Source organism: Odocoileus virginianus, chromosome 34 (assembly GCF_023699985.2).
Source record: "Odocoileus virginianus isolate 20LAN1187 ecotype Illinois chromosome 34, Ovbor_1.2, whole genome shotgun sequence".
In the NCBI taxonomy this organism is placed as follows: Eukaryota; Metazoa; Chordata; class Mammalia; order Artiodactyla; family Cervidae; genus Odocoileus; species Odocoileus virginianus.
Genome location: NC_069707.1, coordinates 26,157,068 through 26,175,355, shown reverse-complemented (window position 1 = coordinate 26,175,355; position 18,288 = coordinate 26,157,068). Strand labels below are relative to the sequence as shown.

The window sequence follows — 18,288 nt, the reverse complement described above, 5'->3', positions numbered from 1 at the left end:
AAAACTAGACAGGATGGTATAAGGAACCTTCTTATACCCATCACCCAACCAATTTGCCAGTTTTCTTATATATATCAGTTAACTTTCGTAATTCACGTGAGCTCTGCATTACATGTTTGCTCCATTTCTTAAATTCCTGTCAATCTATAGATCTTCCTCTTCAAGTTTATTTGTTGAAGGAGTGACGTTTTTGTCCTGTAGAGTTTTCCTCTTGGATTTTATTGGTTGCACCCCTCATAGTGATGTTTAACATGTTTTTCTGTCCTCTGCATATCCTATTAATTAGTTTATCCACCCATGCTTATATTTTTAGGTTCATGAGAATTTTTTATCACCTAGTTTTTTTATACTTATTGTCCATGACTTTGTTTTTGCCTCCTATTAACAGGGATATTCAAAATTAGGGAAGTAGTTTTTTTAGTGGGAATATTTAAAAACTGCGACTTCTCACAGTTTTCTTTTGCTGAACAATTAGATGTATTAAAACAAAACATAGAATGAGCTGTTTTGTATAGTCTACTTTAGATACTTTTGTACCTTGACAAACAAAATGTGGTGTATACATACAATGGAATACAATTCATCCATTAAAAAGTTATGAGATTATAATGCATGCTACAACATGGGTGTGCCTTGAATACATTATCTTAAGTAAAATAAGCCAGACACAGGTTACCAGGGGCTGGAGTGAGGGGGAAAATGCAGAGTTATTGTTACCAGTTACTGAAGTAGTGAAAAAGTTTTGGAAATTAATGGTAATGATGGTTGCAGTAATACCACTGAATTGTACATGTTAAAATGACAACTTTTTGTTTATACATATATCTATTATAAATTTTTAAAGGATTAAGGTGATGGAACTAAACGGATGAATCACTTGTATCATCAACTCCCAACAAATATAATTATTTCATTTAGCAGAATTTACATACCACATCACCTTCTTCCTGAAGGGGAATAAGGAAGAAATGTGAACAGTATTTCTTTTCCTTTGACTTTGTCAGAGTAGGAAATCAATTTGTCCATATTTACAGGCACTGAAGTCTGCCTTACAAGGTGACGGCTTACATCCGTATAGCTTGGCAGTTTACAGAAGCCTTTTACATACATTGCTCACTGTGATCTTGTGATGATTCTGTATTCGACTGAATTTCACAGAGGTCTGCTTTCGGCTTCCAGGTCTGATAGAAGTCTGGATCATCCTCTTGGAGCAGCTCACAGCAGCTGTATCCAACTGTCCTCGGCAGCACCAGCCCCCCACTTTGGATTTACTTTTTGAGCTGTTGAGAGATGTTACCAAAACACCTGGTAAGTATTTCTATGTCTGTCTTTTCGGGGCGTTTTTATATGTGTAACTTTTTCCAGAAAGGTATTTCTGTGTCTATTTCACTGCTGTAACGCTAGACAGCATAACAGATGCTCAATACATATATTTTTAATGACTGCAACATAGTGACTTTTAAGACATGTCCTCGTACTATTTATGGGTTTGCCACCAGGCCATTTATAAATAATGGGTGGTGGCCAGCTAGTTGAATGTGTTGAACCCCCACAATATTCAAGCCACAGCTCTGGTATCAGTGTTCCCTTGAACCAGCTAACTTTGCTCTGTTCCGTGGTTCCAGCCTTCCTCTTTGGCCGGGTCACACATGCTCTTGGCCCCAGGGCGTCAGTAAGGCTCACCAGATACACCACTGATGTGAACCAGCCACTCAGATGTATATATAATATAAAGATAGCAATATCTTAATTGTATAAGGGGAATCGATGATTAGATTTAGGGAAAGACATGTAGTGATTACCCTGATAGTACAGGGGAAAAGTGGCCCTTGGGAATTTATTTCTTGTAATGAGTTAGTTAGGGCTAGCATGCGCACTGAACCAGCCACATTTTCCCAAGATCAAAGAAATCTTTTATAGAGATTTTAGTTTTCACCAATAGAACCACAAATGAAACCACCAGTTTAATTCCATAGTAATAAGAGGAGCTTTGTATTCAACATAAATTGATGATGACCTGATAATTGATACTATTTTAAGATCTATAACAAAATTTGTATTAGAATTATTTTTAGGAAAACCATTATGAATACTCCTATGCATTAAAAAGTTAAAGATTTTCTATCTAAGAATAAGCAGATATTTTATTGGCCAGCACCATTTTCTTCTAAGTGTGGGTGAAGTAGCCCAATAATTCTACTTCTAAAAATCTATTAAAGGAAATTAATAGTAATAAAGAAAAATCTATACATAATGAAAATTGCTGAAGCATCTTGAATACCAAAATAATTATGAACATAAATGAGTTAAGTAAATTATGATAAAAGCATGTAATAATCTATAAGCATTAAAAATATTTGTGAATAGTATGTAATGACATGAATAATTATTTATAAGGCACTATGTTAAAATATATATAGTGTGTAAGCACAATCTCAACTTTGTGATGCATTCATAAATACAGATACCCAAACATACATACATTCAAAAAGTACTAGAAGGAAACACATCAAAATATTATTTTCTTCTCCTTTGTATTCTCATGTGTTTTCTGTGTTTATGACAAAAAGCATACCTTGCTTTTATAATCAGAATTTTAAAAATCTATCAACATTTCCACAAAGACTCTTATTATGGCTTTGTTCATAAAGCAAAATATAGAAACCTCTTAAATGTCCATTAGTAAGGGAATGGATAAGTAAACTAATGCATATACAGTTTGAATAACTTGGAACAGAATGTAGTAACAAAAATGAAGAATATCTAAATTTGCTGACAAAGAATAATCTCTAACATATACTGTTAAGGGCAAAATAATCATACAAACGAAGGTTTACAATATCCCATTTATAAAAAGTAATAAAACTATATTCCTCTTTTCATATAAACATATGTACTTACAGTTTAAAGGGTACAAACCATATGCATGTGTGTATTGTATGTTTATTTATGCCTGGGGACTAAGGAACTGATCACGTGGTGCTTTAGCTTCATCAGCATTACTTGAATTTGTAGTGAGTATATTTGTGTATTCCTTGTGTAATTAAAATCATGCAGAAACAAAAAAGAAAAATGTCACTGAAGACCATATATTCATTCCCCAGTCAGTGGTCAGTTCCTTTCCCCTGATCCTTCTCAGACAATGGAGAGCTCCTTCCAAAGAGATAGGCAGGGCCAAGAGATGGCAGAGAGCTTCCCTTTTACTGCAGGAGAGCTGCTAAGCTCACATTCTGACACTGGCTTTTCTTTTTCAGGACCAGGGTTTGGCATCTATGCAGTTGTTCACCTTCTCCTTCCTGTGATGTCTCTTTGGCTCCGCCGTAGCCATAAAGACCATTCTTACTGGGACGTGGCCTCGGCTAACTTCAAGCATGCCATCGGTCTGTCCTGTGAGCTGGTGGTGGAGCACATTCAGAGCTTTATCCACTCAGGTATCTGTGGTGCCAGAGCAGCTCACACTGAGTCATTGTTTAGTAGTCAACATTGTTGTCTAACAGTGTCTAGTAAAGACCAGTGCGTGATTTTTGTCCTGGAAATTATTAAGATAGAATTACATGGTCATTGCCAGCCTTCTAACAGGAGCTTGTCAAAAAGAAAAGCGGTACCCATGTGTCCTCTAGAAAATTATCAAACAATTCTTAAAATACATGTGTGAATAAAAGGTGGCACTAGCAGTAAAGAACCTGCCTACCTAATGCAGGAGACATGGGTTTGACCCCTGGGTCAGGGCATAGCAACCCACTCCAGTATTCTTGCCTGTCCTCCTCGGACAGAGGAGCCGGGCAGGCTACCATCCATGGGGTGACAAAGAGTTGGACACAATTTAGCACGCACGCAAAAGATAAAACACCTAATAAGGTCTAGGATATCTATGCATTAGGAGAGGGAAGGCACGTTCAAGTACTGATATGTAAGAAATTTAAATATCTGTATAGCCTAGGGGTAAGGGAGGGATATATCCCATTATGTGTTGCATCTGGGGAGGCTGGGTTTTAGGAAAGGCTCAAATTATGGGCAGGAAGTTATGTAACAGATAAGGAGTGAAGAGAGAGGTCTTAATATCAGTGGCACTTTGGAAAAGATTTGGAAGTGTGGGGTGGATAATATGTTGAAGTCAGCAGGTGGAGAGGGCGCTAGAGGCAGGAGAAATATGTCAGTTGTCATACCAATGGAATAATATTTGTGAAATACGGACTCTTGTTCATGATTCTTGCCGTGGAAAGATCTGGAAATGTGGGAAAAGGAGAAATCTTGCTGCTAGCCCTAGAGGTTATAGGGGAAAGGTGCTGTACAGAAGTATAAAGGAAGAGGTAAGGTTAGAGAAACTCATGAGAACTTGACCCCAAGGGAGGGTCAGAAAGCAAAGGTAAGAAATGAGGTCTCTGCTAAGCACAAAACACGACTGAAGAGAAACACTTGCAGCCACTAACCGCATCGCTAGGGGGCAGTGTTTCCGTCCCGGTCAGGGCTTTGCCCAGATCAGGGTCCTTGCAGATTCTACCAAGAATTGGTTGTGTTGCATCGCAAATACTTTGTGGAAAACAGAATGTGATTTTGGAAGGTCTTATTTTCTTTATTCTGGGGACAGTATGCAGACTGAAGCCAAACTGAAAAGGTTCAAGAAGTGGTAGTTAATACAAGATGTTTTGTTTACTAAGAGCATTTAATTAAATATTATTAATAATTCAACTAGCAACAGTAAGGAATGTTCATTTTATCTTTCCCTTTAAGAATTAACATTTTTTACTACTTAGTATTCAATCTATATAATAGTATCGGAGAAGGCAATGGCAACCTACTCCAGTACTCTTGCCTGGAAAATCCCAGGGACGGGGGAGCCTGGTGGGCTGCAGTCTATGGGGTCACACAGAGTTGGACACGACTGAAGCAACTTAGCAGCAGCATATAATAGTATATGTTCTATTCTGCTTAAGTAGATGAATTATATACTTTGAAAAGTCAGCCTCATGCATTTCATCTTGATATACCTAGCAATGGATGGAACAAGCCAAAACTAGATAAAATCCAAGAAAATCTGTGTTGTAATGGGTGTTTTATTTTGGCTATGGCCATTTTTCTCGTTGTTCTGTTTTCTTGATATTTCTCTGTTGTTCATGCTCGGCCTTCCCTCTTTTGCCCTTCGGCCCCCTCCTTTGCCCTCCCATTGCATGCTCAGCCTTCCCTCCTTTGCCGTCCCATTGAGCGCAGCCTCACTTTGATCTCCCTGTAGACATCAGGTATGAGAGCATGATCAACACCATGCTGAAGGATCTCTTCGAGCTGCTGGTAGCATGTGTGGCCAAGCCCACGGAAACCATCTCCCGAGTGGGCTGCTCCTGTATTAGGTGAGAAAAAGGTTTCCTGGCTCTCTACAGGTTTTATTATGACGTCTAGGGAAATTGAATTCTTTTGTGGTAGCAATCTACTTTCTATAAATAAAAATGACTATGCTACTAATTCTTCATTTCTTTCAATCAGCAAATATATATTGTGGAAGTCGTTAAACAGGGTGCTCTATTCCCTAGAAGGTGATGTGACCAAGGTCCCTCCCCTTAGGGAGCAGGGCAGGAGCTTTTTGTGGTAACAATACTTGGTCAGAGCTCCCTAGGTGGGTGAGCTTCTGATCGGTGGTGACTTTGTAAGCAGAGGAAAAGCATTACAAGTGACAAGGGGGTTTTATCTTGCTATATGTAGAGGAGTCGTGGAAAAATGGGGCTGGAATGGGAAAATCAGTATAGAATATACATATAGTCTTTGCACACAAACCTAAAGTTTAAACATTGGCCTGTTTGTAATGGGGGGTCCATTTTTATATCCAGTGGGTTAGGAAATAGTGTCAGGACAATGGCATACCAGATGGGCAGAGAGCCCAAAACCCAATGACAAAAGATAGCGAGTCTTATAGGGAAACTGTAGACTACATCTAGGCACTTGCTGGGAAGGGCCTACCTTTTGTGACAATAAAATGTCTGAATGCAAGACTTGTCCTCCCGGCAGGTACGTCCTGGTGACAGCGGGCCCCGTGTTCACGGAGGAGATGTGGAGGCTGGCCTGCTGCGCCCTGCAGGATGCCTTCTCGGCCACGCTCAAGCCAGTGAAGGTAAGCCGCTCAGAGGCGAGGGCAGGGCGCCGCCTCCTAGGAGGCGGTCTCAGTGGGTGAGAACAAGGTAGCCACGTCAGTACCTCGCCCCGACTCTGCGACCGTGTCGGATCCACGGCAGGGCCGGGAGCCATGCGCACCCAGCAAACAACCACTGTGTTGCTCCCTAGGACCTGCTGGGCTGCTTCCACAGCGGCACCGAGAGCTTCAGCGGGGAAGGCTGCCAGGTGAGGGTGGCCGCCCCGTCCTCCTCCCCGAGTGCCGAGGCCGAGTACTGGCGCATCCGAGCCATGGCCCAGCAGGTAAGGCCGGGGGCTTTAGATCTCAGGGCCTCAGCAAGCTTGCGATATTGTTGGAGGGCCTTCCTGAAGGCTGTGCATCACCACACTGCCTCTCTTTCCCTTGGGGACATAAGCATCCTGGTTCTGACCTCTGACCAGTGCTGATCTTTACTAGGAACAACTCGAACCCAATCAACAGCATTCAGGGCCTCTCACCATCTCTAGCTTGCTACATCCTCCAGCGTCCTGATCACATGGGGTCCTTTTCCACCTGGACACTGCACTCCATATATAATTTGCTTGCCCTGCTTATAAATATTTACTGCAATAGTGTTGTTAATCCTCGACTGTGAGTGCTTAAGTTAGGATGGCAAACTTGTTTGTTTTTTCCTGTATCTCCCATAAGGAGCATTGAGCTTAACATTCAACTCAAATTTATTAAGCAACTTGTAAATGTTAACAACTCAGTAAAATTAAAATGTACCTGTCCATGCAGGAATCACCATGTACCAGTGACTTTTTCTTCCTGACACATGACAGAACTCATAAATATTGGTTGTAAGCCAAGCCAGGAGCAGAGAACATAGTCTGTATATTTTTCTTGGCAGTCCTAGAGCAGGGCAGATAGAAGGCACTTATTAAATGTTTGTTGGGTCAGTGTATCACAGAAGGCCTTACAGCTTTATCATGGGCCACCGATACGCACTCAAAAATTTAAGTGACCTGTCAATCTGCCTCTAAGAAACCCTGCATGGGGCTTTCATCAGTAGTGTGCCTTAATTCATGTATATTCGTAACAGTTCTAGTCATAATAGCAGAAGAATTCCAAACCACTATTGATTGGCTAAATTCTATCATGAATTAGTAACAGACATATTTGAATTATGTTTTCCTATGCAGAAGATAATTTACATATACACGTTTAAAATATTAAGCAGTTTTTATAAACGTGTATGCACTGGGAAAATGAAGTGAGTTGGGGTTTATCTTCAAAAGTTCCCTTTCTCTACAAAATCTATTTAACTTCTTAAGAGAATCTCCCCTCATCACACTGATAGTCAGGGCATCCTGGGTCATCAATCAGTGTGAAGAACTCAGTCACATTCGCATTGTCAGAGGCGAAGTCTCTTGTCTGAGAAGTCTCTCCTCAGAGCGTGGGACAAGAACCTCCCACCTTCAGCTTCTCTTTCATCTGCTGAGCACATCCCTCCCCTCAGCCGTGCGTATGACCAGGAACCATAAGGGAAGGCAAGAGGGTGGTGGGCCTCCAGAGGGGTGGCTTCTTCAAGTAGGAAACCATCCCGGCTGGCTAGATGAGGAATTTTCCTATGGGCCTCCAATGGTCTTTTCAACCACATCCTACCACATCGCGAGAAAATAGAATCCTGTTCTGGAATAGATTATTAATGGAGAAGAACAGCTAGTGAATCTTCTCATTTCCTAATATTTTTCTTCTTCAGTCATAAACCTTCCTCCCATATTCACTCTTCAAACCCAACATTCAATTAAACAAAATTTGGGGCTTCCCTCGTAGCTCAGTTGGTAAAGAATCTGCCTGCAATGCAGGAGACCCAGGTTCGATTCCTGGGCCCAGAAGATTCCCTGGAGAAGGAAATGGCAACCGACTCTAGTATTCTTGCCTGGAAAATCCCATGGACAGAGGAGCCTGGCTGGCTACAGTCCATGGGGTCACAAGAGTCAGACACGACTCAGTGACTAAACCACCACCACCAAAATTTGGAAAAAGAAAGTTCTTTAAAAACACTCATTTTTAACTCCAGTACATGTAACTCCATGGCTGATTCATGTCAATGTATGACAAAACCCACTGCAATGTTGTGAAGTAATTAGCCTCCAACTAATAAAAATAAATGGAAAAAAAATTTTTTTAACTTTAATACTAAAAAAAACCCACTCATTTTCAAAGGTAAGTCATGAAAGTGGATTAAATAACATCAGATGAATTCATTTAGATCAGAATCCAAGCAGTGGTCACTATTTTCTAAGTCACTTCTCCCAGTGTCTAATAGAGTAACATGGCCACATCGCTGTCCTAAAAGGAGAGATCCCAATTAATTTCCCATTCCTGCATAGGATAGGTGTACCAAACAGACATCTAAACCAGAGAAGATCGCTCGCAAACATAGCCCCTCTTTATTTACTCTTAATTAATATTAAATGTCAGTCCTTGCTGTTTGGAATGTAATGACTTGTCATGTGGTAGAAGCAGAATTATTATTACTATTAGTGCCAGCAGGTAACATTTATTGAATATTTACTCTTCTAGTTCTCTGCATGTGTTAATACACTTAATAATTCATTTAATTCAACAAACATACCAAGCAGGAAACCATCACTGACCTCATTTTAGAGGTGAGAAAATGAGTAGAAAGAGGACGCCTCTGGCCAAGGGTCATCCACCCAGCTGATCCCTGGCAGAGGCAGGTCAAGGGTGGTGGTCCTCTGCATTGTACCTTTGTCTACCTGTGCAGGTATTTATGTTGGATACCCAGTGCTCACCAAAGACTCCAAACAACTTCGATCATGCTCAGTCCTGTCAGCTCATTATTGAACTGCCTCCTGATGAGAAGCCAAATGGACACGCCAAGAAAAGGTAAGCAGCTAAACTTCCACCGGGAGAGCACGTACAAACAGGAAAGTTCATTTATTCCCAGCTCTTGTTCATTGTAATTCAGTCTTCAGCCAAGAATGCTGAAAACAACTGTGGAATCACTTAGCAAAGGTTTTCATACAAAACTGTTAATTTCCCACATTTCACATGTATTAGCTTGCTAGGACTGCCATAACAAAGTACCGGGTGGCTTAAACAATAGAAATTTGATTTCTCACAGTTCTGGAGGCTGAAAGTTCAAGATCAAGGTGTCGGCAGCGCTGGTCTCTTTGGAGGCCTCCTTCCTTGACTTCTAGATGAATGCCTGCTCCCTGTGCCTTCCCGTGGTCTCTCCTCTGTGTCTATGCCCAGATTTCCTCTTCCGATAGGGACGCCAGTCGCTTGGATTAGGGTCCATCCTAATGCCCTCAGTTTAACTTAATTGCTTCTTTAAAGATCCTTTTTCCAAGTACATATTCTGTGATGTTAGGACTTCTATGAATTTGGAAAGGATACAACTCAGTGTATGTATAGCATCATACATATTTTAATCCTTTTTTTCCCCCTACTTTTTGTGGCTGGTTTTTTTTTTAATAATCCTTTTTGAAAAAGTAATTTGAGGCCTGATCCATACTATTTCAGTGAGAAATATTTCTCATGAGCAGTACAGTTGTTAGGATAGAGAAAGATCTGTGTGTGCCGCAAGAAACTTGCCTTTTTAAATACTGTCATCCTGCCTAAAAACCATTGTTCCTAGAGCTCAGGATGAAGCCAGTGACAAAGTTTCCATTTTTAAACTTCTGGCGAGGAAACATTCATGGAGACTGCAGAGCAGGAAACCCAAAATCAAAGCCAGGTCTGGCCAAGTGCAGTACCTGTGTCCTTTCCCATTTTATAGAAAGAGTGTGATTTTTTCAGAAGTTACAGCAGTTAATTCAGCAGTTTGATTAAACACCTAATTTGGGTAAAATTTATAGGTACTGATTTTTTAGTCAAGCATGTATGGTACATACAAAAGACTATGTGGAAGGTTCGTAAGTTATAGACCATGAATAAAAAGTGAGATAACTCATGAACCTGCCACTGAACTTCAGACGTAGAAGTTTACCGATGTCCCATGTGCTTCGCCCAATTCTACACCTGCTTCCCTCCACTGCAGGTCACTGTTCGACGTACTGAGGCTGTGTACTCCTTTCCACATCTTTAGGCCCCAATCTACTTTTAAACTTTAGTTCTTTCTTTATATTTCCTAGTCCCTTCAGCCAATTATTCCTGCTAAAATAATTTTAGGAGAAAAAGGAGGGATAGAATAAGCTGAATTCACATTATAAATAAAACATAGAAAAAAAAACAGGATCACCTAATATTGCTGCCTTATTGGTTTAAAGGCTTTAACAGGTTAAGATTTAATAGACAATCACCCCCTCAGTGAAGTTTCAGCAAAACAGGAAAAGTGTATTAGCTTCTTCAGTAGAGACCACTATGCCTGAAAACATTCTCTAAAATTCTTTGAATATTTTGCATTGTTGGACTGGACTCACTCACAGGGGCAATTCTTAGCATAGAAGGTAGTAAACACTGAGTTAGATGTAAGAGAAGTTTGTGTATCTGATGGTTAGGTGCCTCCTAAGAGGTCCACATCGAAATCACCCATGGGAGGGAAAAAAAATAGATGAACTAAAACCAGATTGTAACATTTAAGAGAAATTTGGGTTTCATTTTTAAGTCATTTTGACATTGACAACCCCATGACATTTAAATAAGCCCCATAATCTTAATTTGAGCTTTATGATGTACTTTTAACTGTGAATCTGTTTATCTCTGCTACTGACATTAGCATGTTTTAAGTCAGCCACTTGTTAAGCAGTTCCCTCCGAATTACCCTGTCTGGAGGCTTGCTTGCCTGTACACCTTGCTTCAGAAGCAGGAAGGGAAGGTGTAAGTTTCTCCACTTCAAGGTTCCTGTCATAAAGGGTGTGCTGGAGAAAAATTGCCTGTTGATTTTTGTTTGCTCCAAATCTGTCTTGTCTCCTGTCAGCATAGATGACGATGAAGACTTGCAGATCTATAAAGAGTTATTTCACGGTTTCAATACTTTTCTGAAAGTTTGATCTCTTCAGCATTACTGCTTCTTCCCCATTGCTTTCTTATTGCTGCATTATGTGGCTTAAACCTAAGGGGGATTCTCTGTCCTTTTTAACATGTTCAGTTAGAAATTTATATCTTAAAGCATCAAAGGAAATACCTTGGTTGACAGGATGCTTTGACAGGGCTTTGATCAACTCTCTCTTTAGGCATTTGCTGGTAAAGGGCTTTGCATTTCTCAGGTAATAGGCAATATTCTCCTGAGCTAGGCTGCTTATACCTTCAGAAGTCTCGCACACACACTCCCTGGGTATGCGTCTCACTTCAGGAGTCCAGGCTGCCAGTGGAAAGGGGCTGAAGTGTCAGGGCCATTGCTCCTGGAGACTGTTTCCTCCGGGTGCCTACACTCCGGACTAACCTGGTTCTTCTTACTTTGAGCGTCTCTCTCACCATATACTTGCCCTGGAGCAAGAAGATGAGTAAGGCACTGCCTCGGCCCTTGAAGATTTATGGGGCAGTGGAGAGGCCGGATAAGTGACAGGATTTCCCTTGTTAGGGTCCTGGAGTTGCGGGCCTGAAGCACTAGACCAAACTGGTGGCTTTCACAGCTGCTGCTTCAGAAGAGTACATATTCAGGTCTCCTGATAACCTCAGATAACTTACCAAAAGTTACTTCTGTGGCGGGGAAGTTGGGAGGGATTGGGGAATTATTTTTTAATGGGTTCAGAGTTTGTTTGGGATGATGAAAGATGACATAGAAATAGATAGTGGTGATGATTACACAACATTGTATGTGTACTTAATGCCCATGAATTGAACTTTTAAAAATAGTTAAAATAGTACTTTAGGTTATATACATTTTACCACAAAAAAAGTTGCTTAAGTGATTTGTTAGAAGGGGTTATGTGAGTTCTTTGAACTTATTCCATTTTTGCTGAAAGTACAATGATGTCTCTGAGATACCACTATGCAAAGGGCAAAATCAGCCTTTCAAAAATGTATGGGAGGGTTTTTCTTCTTCTTTGCTAAGTTAAAATACTTTTCCTGCTAGTTATAAAAGTAATTTTTTAATTCATGGTGTAAAAAAAATGGCACAAATGAACTTATTTACAAAACAGGAAGAGTCACAGATGTAGAGAACAAACGGTGGGGAGGGAAAAATGAGGAGATTGTTATTAACATATATGCACTACTGTATATGAAATAATCATTGATAACAAACTACTGTATAGCACAGCTGTACTCAATACTCTAATGACCTGTGTGGAAAAAGAATACTTAAATCCACTCTTTTTTAGATATGTGTAACTGATGCACTGGCTATACACCTGAAACCAACACAACATTGTAAATCAACTGTATTCCAATAAAACTTTAGAAAGAATAAAGCAAAAAATATGAACAGATTTATAGCATGAATGAGTTATAATAATGGTTATGAGTTGTAATATTATATAATCCAGTTATATAATAACTAGATAATAAGTCTTTATCCAGTTATGAGAATTAGTTTGCAACATGATCTAAGCTAGTTTCATGAAATTCTAAGAGCAATGAAAAGAATGAGAAACCATAAACCCAAAGCCACATTGATGGATTAAAATATTTTCTTAGTACAGGCTTCCAACCAAACAAAAGGGGCTGAATCACCAAGTATTTGAGTATTCACTTGTAATGTCGCCTTATCAGGTCTTTGCCCTGATTAGGAAGTTGTCATGACTGGTGAGTTGCATCTGCTTTTTCAACCAGGAGATCTGGTCAGATGTCTAGAGAGTATTCTTTCTCTCCCACTTCCCCCAAGTGCACATCCAAGGTCCACAAACGAGTCCCACGTCATTGCTGACAGAAAAGGATGCAAGGAAGGAATTAGCCTGTTCTGAGCAAATGCTTTCTCCTTTTGGTTTGCTTTAGAATGATGCAAATTAAATTACCAATTTTTCTTTGAAAATGTTAGCCTATAATACCTCTAAAGTTAAACCTTTTCAGTGTTTGGATCTCTTCTATCACACGCTGGAAGAAATAAAGCTTTTATACATATGCATCTAAAGCATGAACATTTTTAGTCCTGGAAAATTGGTTTGGTGCCTACAAACCAACTTCAATAAGATTCTAAAACTGGGTTTAAAGATGGCAGAGTAGAAGGACGTCAGCTCACCTCTTCCTCCAGGAACCCAAATCACAACTAACTGATGAACAACCATGGACCAAAAAAACACTAGAACCTGCCAAGAAAGATACCCTGCGTCCAAAGACAAATAAGCCACAAGAAGGCAGTAGGAGGGGCACAATCATGATAAAATTAAATCCCATACACACCAGGTGGGTGACCCGGAAGCCGGAATGGAAAACAGTTATACCACAGAAGTTCTCCCACAGGAGTAAAAGTTCTGAGCCCCAGAACTGAGACTCCCCAGCCTGGGGGTCTGGCAACAGAAGGATGAACTGATGAGCCCCCAGAAAATCTGGCCTTGAAGACAAGTGGGATTTGATCACAGGAATTCCACTAGACTGAAGAAAACAGAAATTCCACTCGGAGGGCGCACACGGGGCCTCAAGTGCACAGCAACCAGAGAAAAAAAGCAATGACCTCATATAAGAGAGAGGGCCAGACTTACCTGCTAGTATTGGAGCCTCTCCTGTGGAGGCGGCCGAGGGGGCAGGTGTGGCTCACGGCGGGGATGTGCACACTTGTGGCAGTCATTCTGGGCGAATACTCACTGGTGTGAGCCCTCGACGAAGACGCCAGCTGAGCAGCAAATGTTGAAGGAACTTCTGTAGGCAGAAAAGGCCACAACTAGAATTAAGAAAATTACGAATGGAAAAGCTCACTGGTAAAGGCAAACATGCAATAAAGGTAAGAAATCATCCAAACACAAATATGATATCGAAGTCGACAGTCCTGAGAACAGGAGAGCACAAATGCAAGATAACTGGAAATGCATTCAGAATTAAAACGCCAGCAGGACTTCCCTGATGAATCCGCCTGCCTGTGCAGGGGACACAGGCTCAATCCCTGATGTGGGAAGATTCCACATGCCGTGGAGATACTGGACTCATGTTCCACAACTAAGCCTGCCCAGCTCGATCCTGTGCTCTTCAACAAGGGAAGCCAAAGATCACTGAAACTCGAGAAAGACCCAATGTAGAAGTAAATAAATTAACATTAAAAAACAACCCAGCAATTTAAAGCAATCCTATTTATGTATAGACTGTTACAGTATCAAAACCTCATGATAACTACAAACCAAAAATCTACAATAGATACACACACACAAAAGTAAAAGGAATCCAGACACGATACTAAATTTAGTGATCAAATCACCAGAGGAGAAAAGAGGAAAGGAAGAAAAAAGATCTACAAAAAGAAATCCAAAACAATTAACCAAATGGCAATAAGAACATACACATGTGCGTGAGTGCTAAGTCGCTTCAGTCATGTCCGACTCTGTGTGACCCCATGGACTGTAGCCCGCCAGGCTCCTCTGTCCATAGGATTCTCCAGGTGAGAATACTGGAGTGGGTTGCCATGCCCTCCTCCAGGGGATCTCCCCAACCCAGGGATCAAACCCACGTCTCCTGTATCACAGGAGGATTCTTTACCGCTGAGCCACTGGGAAGCCCAAGAACATACATATAATTACCTTAAATGTAAAAGGATTAAATGTTCCAGCCAAAAGACATAGTCTAGTTGAATGGATACAAAAACAAGGCTTGTATACATGCTGTCTACAAGAGACCCATTTTAGATCTAGGGACACACAGAAAGTGAAGGGATAGAATAAAGTATTCCATGCAGATGGAAGTCAAAGCTGAGGTAGCAATACTCAAGTCAAACAAAATAGACTTTAAAATAAAGACTATTACAAGAGACAAATAAGGATACTACATAATGATCAGCAGGTCAATGAAAAAGATCTAACAATTGTAAACATATATGCACCCAACATAGGAACTATACAATACACTATCACATCCTGACTTTGTACTTTCAGAGGCTACCCCTGAACAAAATAAAATTATGCTTTTGGAGAAAAGAATCCTGTGGAATCTTGCAATTAGCTACTTCTTGGAATTCCCTAGATACGTAGGATAATAGAGGTTGTTAGCTCTTAAGCCTATCTTAGTGAAATAAAGACTTCATTCATAGATAGGCAGGAAAAAGTGAGACTGAGGAAAAGTAATGAACTCAAAGGTCGAAGCATAATGTTAACTATAACTTTTCTATTTATTAAAAATGCCTCAGCCAATACTTTAAAAATAATAAAAGCCTTGGGTTTAAGGAAAAATGCCAAAGAGTAGGCTAAAGGCCAATTAAAATTAGTATGTATCTGTGCGCCTAGTTGCTCAGTCATGTCCAACTCTTTGCAACCCCATGTATAAGCATGCAACCTGCCTGTCTATGGAATTTTCCGGGCAAGAATACTAGAGTTGCCATTTCCTCCTTCAGGGGATCTATGGACCCAGGGATCAAACCCACGTCTCTTGCATCTCCTGAATTGGCAGGCAGATTCTTTACCACTGGCGCCATCTGGGAAGCCTGAAATTAATATAACTCAACAGAAATTGTCTTTTCTTGATTTATTTACTACTCACAACTACAAAAGAAAACAGGTTACATACTGTAATTGTGCCTGTGTTAAAAAGTTTTTATAAAATCGCTCTGTTTCCCAAGGCTTGTTGACAATTGTTAACTCAGTATCATAACATTAATTCTATAGCTCCTAGATTTTTTTTGGGGGGGGGGGTCAGGAATTCCATTATTTATGATTAAAGCTGTCATCCTGTAATGTCGTCCAAAAAATTTGTCCTTTTTGAAGAAAGACATTAAAATACAAGTAGTTTGTAACTTTGTCTAGTCATTCTGGTTTTGCTTTAAGGTAACTCATATAAGGCAGCAGGCTGTTAACCAATGCCTTTTTTTTTTTTTTTTCTTTTTTTCATTTGAAGTGTTTCTTTCAGGGAAATTGTGGTGAGTTTACTATCCCATCAAGTGTTACTCCAGAACTTATATGATATCTTATTAGAAGAGTTTGTCAAAGGCCCCTCTCCTGGGGAGGAGAAGATCCAAGGGCCAGAAGCCAAGCTGGCTGGCTTCCTCAGATACATCTCCATGCAGAACTTGGCCGTCATCTTTGACCTCCTGCTGGATTCCTACAGGACGGCCAGAGAGTTTGACACCAGCCCGGGGCTGAAGTGCCTGCTGAAGAAAGTGTCTGGCATCGGGGGCGCTGCCAACCTGTACCGCCAGTCCGCCATGAGTTTCAACATTTATTTCCACGCGCTGGTCTGCGCCGTTCTCAGCAACCAAGAAACCATCACTGCTGAGCAGGTGAAGAAGGTCCTTTTTGAGGACGACGAGAGGAGCACAGACTCGTCCCAGCAGTGTTCATCGGAAGATGAAGACATTTTTGAGGAGACCGCGCAGGTGAGCCCGCCGAGGGGCAAAGAGAAGCGGCAGTGGAGGGCGCGGATGCCCTCGCTCAGCGTGCAGCCCGTCAGCAACGCCGACTGGGTGTGGCTGGTCAAGAGGCTTCACAAGCTGTGCATGGAGCTGTGTAACCACTACATCCAGATGCACCTGGACCTGGAGAACAGTGTGGAGGAGGCCCCGCTCTTCAGGAGCGACCCTTTCTTCATCCTTCCCTCCTTCCAGTCCGAGTCCTCCACCCCGTCCACCGGGGGCTTCTCGGGGAAGGACACGCCTTCCGAGGACGACCGCAGTCAGCCCCGGGACCACGCGGGCGAGCCGCTGGGCCTGAGGGGGACCGGCGGGGAGCTGCTGCTGCTGCCCCCGAGCCCCAAGGTGGAGAAGAAGGACCCCAGCCGCAAGAAAGAGTGGTGGGAGAACGCGGGCAACAAAATCTACACCATGGCGGCCGACAAGACCATCTCGAAGCTGATGACCGAGTACAAGAAGAGGAAACAGCAGCGCAGCTTGCCCGTTTTCCCCAAAGAGGGCAAGGTGGAGAAGAAGGGGGAGGCGCTGGGCGCCAGGGGCCAAGGCTCCCCGCTGCTCCAGCGGCCCCAGCACCTGGTGGACCAGGCGCAGATGCGGCACTCCTTCAGCGCCGGCCCGGAGCTGCTGCGCCAGGAGAAGAGGCCCCGCTCCGGCTCCACCGGCAGCTCGCGGAGTGTCTCCGCGAGGGACGCGGAAGCCCAGATCCAGGTGGGTCCGCGCTCGCCGGAGGATGCAGAGGGCTGCGCCCGGCCGTGCAGGAAGGTGGCTGGGTACCAGGGGTCCACCTGCCCCCCCTCAGGGAGCACTCAGACACGTCCTGAGCCTCCAGTGTATCCTTACGAAACTGAAATCTTATTCTCAGATAATTTCAGAAATTCTTTTTATGGGTTATAACAGATACTATCGAGAATTAGGACACCCGCCCCCGTGTAAATAAGATGACTCCAAAGCTTAGAAAATGAATGGACTTTAACTGGCATCGAGTCCTGAGTTTCTCCTTTGAAGTTAGCACTGAAGCAATTCTCTAGTTATGAAAAATTATATAAATGGAAAAGGCAAAGTGCATATTATGTGGTTATTCCAATGAATTGTTTTTCTAGCCCATCCTGAGCACAAAATTCTCGTTCTTCAGAGTGTTCCTATTCCTTTATATATTTAAAAATTGCAATTCTATGGTATATCCCAAAAATGAGCTTGAGAAGTAAAGAATAGTGGCACCATTTTGATCAGTTTAAGAAAAGAGGAGATGGGAAAAGAGAAATAGAAGGATCTAGACTTATCGAGGGCCCTTTAGAAATAATCTGGATGTTTATCTTAAATTGTAGATTTATGTTGCAGGCACAGTAAGTTAGGAGCAATTGGGCAGAATTCTGTAAGCCTATGCAGGAGTGTTTTCTTATAATGAACGTAAATTTGAAATTAGTATGCATCTTGCAAGCTACATGTTTGCACTGACGTATTTTGGACATAGAACTAAACTTCATAATTCAGAATCCACAAAAATTATCTTAAACTAGATTTGAAAAAGTATCCAGATTGAGATGTAAGTTTATTCTTTAACAGATGACATTTTTGACAAATAAATCTTAGTTGCTTTTTCATGTCTTGTAGATTTGCTTATAATGTTAGATGCTATGCTATGCCTGCACGCTTAGTCGTGTCTGACTCTGTGACATTTTGAACTGTAGCCTGCCAGGCTTCTCTGTCCATGGGCAGGAATGCTGGAGTGGGTTGCCATTTCTTTCTCCAGGGG

At 41.6% G+C, this 18,288-nt stretch overlaps 1 protein-coding gene across 4 annotated transcripts in view; it reads left to right on the top strand.

The window, feature by feature from the left end:
- The window catches only part of ARFGEF3 (ARFGEF family member 3), a 176,741-nt gene that overhangs the window by 149,505 nt on the left and 8,948 nt on the right, over positions 1–18,288 (top strand). For all 4 annotated transcript variants that reach the window (XM_070461545.1, XM_070461544.1, XM_070461543.1 and 1 more), the window contains 7 exons: positions 1,180–1,308; positions 3,255–3,431; positions 5,231–5,345; positions 5,998–6,100; positions 6,271–6,402; positions 8,874–8,995; positions 16,025–17,243. In XM_070461545.1, coding sequence (XP_070317646.1) covers positions 1,180–1,308; positions 3,255–3,431; positions 5,231–5,345; positions 5,998–6,100; positions 6,271–6,402; positions 8,874–8,995; positions 16,025–17,243 — 1,997 coding nt within the window. The remainder of the gene's footprint in view (positions 1–1,179; positions 1,309–3,254; positions 3,432–5,230; positions 5,346–5,997; positions 6,101–6,270; positions 6,403–8,873; positions 8,996–16,024; positions 17,244–18,288) is intronic.